Source organism: Tasmannia lanceolata, unplaced genomic scaffold (assembly GCF_043159265.1).
Source record: "Tasmannia lanceolata isolate RefF3 unplaced genomic scaffold, GAP_Taslan_0.1 ptg000011l, whole genome shotgun sequence".
Classification (NCBI taxonomy): Eukaryota; Viridiplantae; Streptophyta; class Magnoliopsida; order Canellales; family Winteraceae; genus Tasmannia; species Tasmannia lanceolata.
In genome coordinates, this window is record NW_027518688.1 from 23913983 (window position 1) to 23922615 (window position 8633).

The 8633-nt window shown below is 35.4% G+C and overlaps 1 protein-coding gene across 1 annotated transcript; it reads left to right on the top strand.

Moving 5' to 3' along the window:
* LOC143886291 (protein MLO-like) lies at window positions 1–4912 on the top strand. The gene is made up of 12 exons (XM_077390228.1): window positions 1–5; window positions 903–1019; window positions 1649–1709; window positions 1820–1905; window positions 2051–2125; window positions 2225–2313; window positions 2510–2559; window positions 2642–2682; window positions 2900–3073; window positions 3341–3376; window positions 4061–4189; window positions 4268–4912. Exons 2-12 carry the CDS (start codon window positions 999–1001, stop codon window positions 4625–4627), a joined length of 1122 nt encoding a protein of 373 aa, XP_077246343.1. The 5' UTR covers window positions 1–5; window positions 903–998; the 3' UTR covers window positions 4628–4912.
* The last annotated feature ends 3721 nt before the right edge of the window (window positions 4913–8633 follow it).

Here is an 8633-nt window from a genome sequence, read left to right on the forward strand (position 1 = left end):
TTGGTGTAAGTTCACCTTTTATGTTCCTCCGCGAGCTCTCAATGTTTTTTTGCTCTCTTTGGATACCTCTAAAAATTATTTGTGTATGCAAATGGTTTCAAAGTTAATATGATTGTTTGAAGATAATCTATATTTTATATTGTACATAAGGCTGTGTTTTTTTTTTTCAATGCAAAATGGGTGTAAAACAAATTTTACGCTCATTCTTTTAGTGGAAAATAGGCCGAAAAATTTGTTATACGCCCGTTTTAAGTCAAAAGAAATAGTGCCTAGAGGGAACACTTAGGTGGTCTCTTAGTTTGAAATAAACGAAACAATGCGAAATGGCCTCTTTAGAACAATATATTTAATTTTTATGGCAAATTTTTAGGTTTTTCTATTTTTTGGTCCTATGTTAGTGATCATTTTGTCTTCGTTTGGAAGGTATTTGATGTCGGTTAACCATCCTAAACAAATGAGAGGGCCACAAACTCATCAAAACCTTTCATTTTTATACTATTGATAAACTCATTTGTTCCCTAAAATCCTACCTCCCATTTATCTTTGGCAATTGGTATGATGAATTGTGAGAGTTATTGAAGTTTTACACTGAATTTGATATTAATTAGACTCATTAAGAGCTAATTTCATACATATGGTAGATGTTTTAAGTAGGAAACTGCATTGTTTTATTATATTTGTTTGATATAATAGTTTCTTATATTTTCTATTTTTTAAATATTTAACTATTTAAAAAATAGATTGTAGATGTTCACCATCAATTCTCTCTCTCTCTCTCTCTCTCTCTCTCTCTCTCTCTCTCACACACACACACATACACACGCGCGTGCAATCGCATACACACATTTTAACTTCTTCTTTTTTGCATTTGCACTGATTTTTTCTATGGCTTTCAAATGCAGGACAAAGTGTCGTTAATCTCACAATCAGGGGTGCACCAACTGCATATATTTATTTTCGTTCTTGCTGTCTTTCATGTTCTCTACAGTGTCATCACCATGGCTCTAGGACAAGCAAAAGTAAGTTTCTTTTAAACATATTTTGAACCTTATGTAACTACATATTAAACCCATAACATAGGGCTATGCAATTTAAATGGACGTGTGTGCATTGAAAGTTTACAAACAAATTGCACAAAAATTCCAATGAGTATGTTCTCCACTTGAATAGAAGTCATTGGATAAGAAATTCCTAGGATTAGCTATCTTGCTTGGATAAGTTTATCTTGAAAACTATTCTGTTCTTTTCACCAATTTTGTTCCACTAACATTTTATCCAACAAGGAAGGTCAACATGAACAGAGGACAGCAAATCTAATTCTAAAACCCATGCTTCAATCACTTGGTACCCAATGAGTCAACTCAGAACTCGGTATTGTAAACTTGATAGAAAGCGAGTCGAGTTGTAGAATTACTAGATGGGTGATACACTAATGAAATTATATAGTGAAAATAAGCAAATCCATAAAATCAATGAATTTCAATAGAAAACTGCAATCGAGCTTTTATCAGTCATGAGTTAGTCGAGTTGACTCAACTAGACTCACTTTTGGGTGTGTCGAGTTTTCAAGCTTTTAAAGTGTGCTTAGCGGTAAAAAAAGTCACCTTCTTTTAATCTAACTTAATGAATTGATTACTGAAATCTATAGATGAAGAGATGGAAGAAATGGGAATCAGAGACAGCCTCCTTGGAATATCAATTCACAAATGGTAATTCTCATTCAATTACTATGGGAATTAGTGTTATTCTCAATGGAAACTATGTTAAAGCTATTTTTAAAGTAATTTAAACTAAATGGAATTTGGGTTTATGTTTATAGACCCTGGAAGATTTAGATTCACTCACCAAACTTCTTTCGTAAGACGACACACGGGAGCCTCGACTACACCTGGCTTCAGATGGATTGTAAGATGCATTCCTTGGTTTAAAGATAATATCATAAATTGTGTATAAGCATTGATTAGGCTGTACAAATTACTTGTAAATTGATTGTTTATAGGTTTTTCTTAAACTGAATGTGTAAAGACTTTCTTATATGGTTAATTTGCAGGTGGCTTTTTTCAGACAGTTCTTCGGATCAGTTTCGAAGGTGGACTATTTGACCATGCGCCATGGTTTTATCAATGTAACAGATTTCTCCGTCTCCTCTCATATATTCTTCTAATGTTCTTTTTTTTCAAGTTTACAAATCAAAAGTGATGGGCTTAAAACAAATTAATTACAGGCTCATTTGGCTCCAAACAGTAAATTTGACTTCCACAAGTACATAAAGAGATCTCTAGAAGATGATTTCAAGGTTGTTGTGGGTATCAGGTCTCTCTCTCTCTCTCTCTCTCTCTCTCTCTCTCTCTCTCTCTCTCTCTCTCTCTCTCTCTCTCTCTCTCTCTCTCTACATATATGTACATTTTTTTTGAATGGCTTATATATAAACACACACAGACACACATACATATATTGAATTTGCTGTTTTTGTGCCTATCTAATACTCAAGTTCTTTTGGCTTTGGCAGCATTCCACTGTGGATTTATGGGGTTATTGTTTTGCTTCTAAATGTCTACAGTAAGCAATCTTTCTGTCATCCTTTGTATCTATGTAAATTAGTTTGTCATCCTCACCTTGATGTTTCTATTTTTTGATGCAGAATGGAACACATTTTTATGGATTTCTATGTTGCCGCTGGGGGTAAGACATCCTCCATAACCTTTCTCAATCCAATTAAACATTAAGGCTCTGTTTCTTTCGACATAAAATGGGAGTAAAACAAATTTTATGCAAATTTTACACCCATTTTAGTGAGAAAAAAGTGTCTAAATTTTGATTACACCCGTTTTACGTCTAAAGAAACGGGGCGTAAAGAAATCGATGTCACACATAATTATTCTAATCTCACATTTTACAGATACTTCTCCTAGTTGGCATGAAGCTTGAACTAATTATCATGGAGATGGCTCGAGAAATCCAAGAGCGAACCACAGTGGTTAAAGGGGTTCCAGTAGTAGAGCCTAGTAATAAGTTCTTTTGGTTCAACAGACCAGGCTGGGTCCTTTTCATGATACATTTTACCTTGTTCCAGGTGACTTTTCCTTGCTTAATTATATGCCAATGAACTTCTTTTATTTCCATTATAAAATACAACAGAAACGATAGTGTAAATATTTGCATTTGAATTGATGGAAGCACTTAAATCTCCTTGAATATTGAAGAATGAAATTTTGGACAAAAAACCATGTCAGATGCCAAAAGATAATCTTTCCAAGTGGCTTACATTGCTTGTTTAAGGGTAAATTAAACTCCCATTAGATGCTTATTGAGCTGACTAAATGTGCTTTTGTTTGTTCAGAATGCGTTCCAAATGGCATACTTCTTGTGGATATCGGTAAGTAGACTACTATAATTTTCTTCTTATATTTTATTTTCACAATAAGTAGGAGGTACAGTTCAGTAAATCCATGGCTTACAAACCTAAACAAGTAGACCACATACATAATTCTTGTGAGTTTTTGTTAGAATATGTGAGATCTCACCGTTGGATTGTCTTGGTGGTAGATTAGGTAAGTAGATTAGAAGAGGTAACCTAGAGTGATTAGGAAAGTAGGTTAGATTAGGAAGACTCTATCTTTATCTCTCTTTCTACAATTACTCCTTATCTTTCTATGTTTACTTTTGAGTGTTCTGTATAAACATTCGTTAGGCTTTCTGTAATTCAATTAAGATTTTTGATAATCTCCTAAATTTATCACTGTATCAGAGCTAGTGCCTCATTGCAGGTCCTGGGTTCCTTCTTGATATTAAAATCCACGTGTATGGCTAACCCAAAAAGGGGCCACGCGTGCCACATGTACGACCAACCTAAAAATGAGGGCCACATGTGAGGGGAAGCGTTGAAGTATATATGATTAAATAACACAAACTCTAATAGCTTAAGATTTTGGAGTAATTGGTTGTTTCACACTTTCATTTTCACATGGTAACAGAGGTCCAATTGATGGGCTGAGACAATGTTTTAAATCCCTGTGAATTATGAATAACTTCTGATGAAGATTATGGTATTCCAATGCAGTATGAATTTGGGGTGACATCATGCTTCCACGAAAATTTGGCCGAAATTTTAACTCGGGTCGTAATGGGCATCGTCCTTAAATTCGTCTGTAGCTACATCACCTTCCCTCTTTATGCATTAGTAACACAAGTAAGTTTCTTCACATAAAAGAAGTTCAATTTCAATCAACAGAGCAAGTAATTTAAATGTTTGTTTTAAAATCTACAGATGGGATCTCACATGAAGAAGGCGATTTTCGAAGAGCAAACAGCTAATGCTCTTAAGAAATGGCAGAAAGCAGCTAGGGAGAGGAGCAAGCTAAGAAAGGCAGGGGTAGATCTTCCCTCTGGGATAATGAGTGGAGAGACTACCCCTAGCCAAGGGTCATCACCCTTATATTTGTTACACAAGCACAGGGCAGACATTGAAAGTATTCCAAATTCTCCGAGATCGTACCTATCGGATAACGACATGTCTGATGTGGAGACTCCTTCAACATCCACACATAATAACCAAGAGATAAAGATACATAATCAATCGACTAGAGATGGAGATGCTAGTGGTGATTTTTCCTTTGTTAAGCCATAAGAAATGGGCATCAAAATTTGTTGAAGAAAATTAATGAAATGTTGTATAGTTGTTTTTGGGTTTAATAGGAGAGGTGATTGTTCTCTTCTTTTTTCATAGTAAAGGGTAGTCTGTTGTTAGATCGATTTCACCAAAAATAGGATATTTTCATTGAGTTGAAACTAGAGTGTTTATAGAAGCTTTTAGTGAGATTTTGGAGCAAATGAAATGTTTGTATAGTTGTGTATGAATTTAATAGGAGAGGTCAGTATTCTCTTTTTCTTAGTTTACTTTTAGATTGATTGAAGCAAGAATAAGGGTAGTATGATTATGATTTATAGCCATTTGGTTAGAGATTCATCTTTTCTGTCTTTTTTATATTCCAAACAGACATCAAAACTCAGTCAATAATCTGATCTGGTTGAACCAGTGACTCAACACTTTGGCCATGTGGGTCAAGTATGTAAGGCCTTCTTTGGATGGGGTATTATTGCCTCTTTGGAAGCTGTTAACTGTATAATTTCTAGAACTATTATAACCATTATTTGAATACAATCCACCTTTAATTTCAAAACCATTTGCATATAAAATTATATGAAAATAATTCTCAGAAGCATCCAAAGAGACTCTAATGTTTAATAAAAAAAATAAGATAAATTATTCATTTCAATGCTTTCCTCTACTAGTAAGAACTATTAAGGTCTTAAATTTTAAAAAAACCATTATTAAACCATGGTCTGCAATCCCTACGTCGGCTTGGGACTTGTCCAAGTTGACTAAGTCAATTCTTCAAAAACCCACCAAGTTCTATCCATGGCCATAAAATATCCCTATTTCTAAATATCATGACATGTAAGTGTTTTAAAAATTCACAATATATTACCCAATGTGTCACAATAATTTATAATATATTTAATATAACCTGATATATTGACATCGGATGTATGCAGACATTTTCCCCTATTTATTATTAGGTGATGATTTTTCACCCCCCTGTAGGATAATGCACCCCCCTGTTAACGTGAATTGGAGCACCTAGGGGGGATGAAAAAAACAACTCCTTTATTTATTTATTTATATAGGAACATTGTTCAATAATAAAACTATGGTTCTATCCACCTTGCTTTTATCTGACCCACCAGTGGCACCATGCAACCCTGTTTCTAGATTGCTGTCTTTCATCACATGGGCTACGAATCTTAAATTGGTTGGCATTGTGTTACATACCCAATTATTCTTTCTCAAATGAAAACAAAACTCCCATGAAGCATATTACTAACTTCCTTGAGTAGTCTTTAGTCTCTACACATCCCAACTAAGATAAGAACTTCTATCTTCCCTAATCTGCAAGTAAGAGATCAATTCTAGTACTATTGTTATGTCCTTGGGATACAATCAAGACTATATTTTCAAAAAAATTATCTGCGGGGAATGCATCTGAAGATGGGTTTCACAAAAAATACAAAGACAGTCTCTTAGAGAGCTAATTTAGCATTTAATATTTGTGAAACTACCAATTACTCTAAAAGCTTAAGCCTTTGGAGTAACTGGTTGTTTCACTTCGTATGACAGCCGTAGGTCCTGAGTTCAAATCTCCTTGATAGTGAAAATCTACATGCAATGGCCAAACCCAAAAGAGGTGCCACATGTAGGCCAACCCTAAAAAAGAGGAGCCACACGTGAGGGGGAGTGTCAAAGTATAAAAGATTAAATAACGCCAACTCCAACAGCTTAAGCTTTTGGAGTAACTGGTTGTTTCACAGTAAGACTTTCTTAGAGGTGAAGCATTTGATATGCGTTGTGCAGATGTCTAGTATTATGGCAGTGATTCATCACATGACAGGCTAATATGTCTAATGTGGAAGGAAAATTTAATTTTTGATTTGCGCTATAAGTATATATTTAGTAATGCTTGATGTAGTGACATTAACATATAGGCCACATATTAGTGTTACGGGCGGAAAAAGCATTTTCGGTGTTTTCTTGGCTGGGAGAAAAGAAGTAAAAGAAAATTTGTAACTCTAATCAAAATAGTTAAACTTCTTTCTCACCATCAAACCACGTAAATCTTGTATTTTCTTGCTTGTGTGCTTATGATTCTTGCATTTCATTTTTTCATTGGCAAGGTTTTAAAATTTGGTTTTGGGGGTAATTTTGGTCCTCACCAAAACCAAAATTTTAGCCAAAATCCCGAAATTTTGGCCCAAATTCAGTAAAGGCGCTTGAAATGTCGTTTTTTGGGCCGAAATTACCGAAATTCCGGTAAGTTCGGTTGAAATTTTGTAAAGGAATAAAAATTAATATTTTATAAAAAATTTGGCTGAAATTTTGATCAAAATTTGGTAAATTTCGGTTTTGGAACGTTTTGGTTTCAGTCCTCACCGAAATCCAAAATTTCGGATTTCAGCCGGAATTTAAAACCTTGGTCATTGGCTACACATCGAGTTTGATCATGTTTTAAGGGATTAGATATCTCTCCATTTTCAACAATATATCCGCAATGACAGCGACAATTGTGTCACATTAGCCATAGAAAGCCCAAGTAGCTTTAGCAGTTTACAAATTCTTTTGATATCTCTAAATAATATTTACGCCTAATCTTATATGCATAATCTATAATTGATGGCTTCCAAAGATGTCATAATGTCTTATTTGCAAATAAGATTAACTTAAAAAGAATTTTATTTTCCCTACTAAAGAAAACTACCCTCCACCCCTCCCATAGATCGAATGCCGATAGAAACCGGAAGGACGGAAGACATTTCACCCAAGATATCGATAGTGCGAAAAATTTCATGTAAAGCCAATTAGGCGATTTGGCAATCTCCTCAAAAAGTCTAGAATTTCTTTCTTTTCAAATCACCCACTATATCGCAAGCAAACATATATTCCACAAAGTTTTTCCTTTCTTGCTCCATGGCACTAATTCCCATTGTAGCACCAAACTTGGAATAGATAATGGAAACACCCAAGCAATACCAAACCTCAGAAAAATGTAAGCCCATATCTGACGGGTGAATGAGTAATGCATGAAAAGATGATCAACAGATTCCCCATCATCCAAGCATAGAGGGCAATAGTCAATAAGCAACATACCACGCTTTCGAAGAAAGTTAACCGTCTGAATCCAATCATGGCATACTGCCCACCCGAAGAAACAAACTCTAGGCGGACAAAGAAATTTCCATACCTTGGTTGAGATGGAGGATACACCATTAGGCATTAAGATAAAATAGAAAGATTTGACAGAAAAGATGCCCGAAGATTCCGCGGTCCATATTCCTTTATCCAAACTATTCCTCTTAATGTAACACCCATCAAGAAGCTCAAGAAAACGGGATGCTGACTCTAACTCCTCAGACGAGTACAGAGATATATAAAAGTTTAGGATCACATTAGTAACATCTTCCTTCCCCGACACACTAACTCCATTATTCGTCAATGACTTAATCTTATTTCTCCTTCTTCTGGCGCTGGCCATCACATTTCTCCTTCATACTAATCAGCATTGGGAGGGTCCACCTTGTGTGAAGTGGAAATTGAAATTTGATGGTTCGAGTTTTGGAAATCCGGGTCTGGCTAGGGTTGGCAGGTTGTTTTGTGATGACTGTGGTGTAGTTGTGTGTGCCTATTCTGGTCCGTTGGGGAGATGTGATGCTTCGGAGGCAGAAGTGAAGGCTGTATATCATGGTAACAAGATATTAGATAGAGAGTGCTTGGATAACACCATTGTGGAGGGCGATTCACTCAATGTGATTCGTTGGTTGAAAAGGGTGGGAGATTTTATCCTTTTTTGATGAAATTGAGGATTTAATCTCGGGATAGGGTATTGTTTTCGAACATGTGCGGATGAGTGGTAATGGGGAGGTGGATGCGTTGGCTAGAAGTGGGGTTGGTCGTACGGAGTTGTTTGATTTTTGTATTTTGTATTTTTCTATCCTGTTTTTTCCCCTGTACATTTGGGTGTGGTCCATCTCGGTCCCCCCATCTTTTTATGATATCTCTTTGTCATTTCATAAAAAAAAAA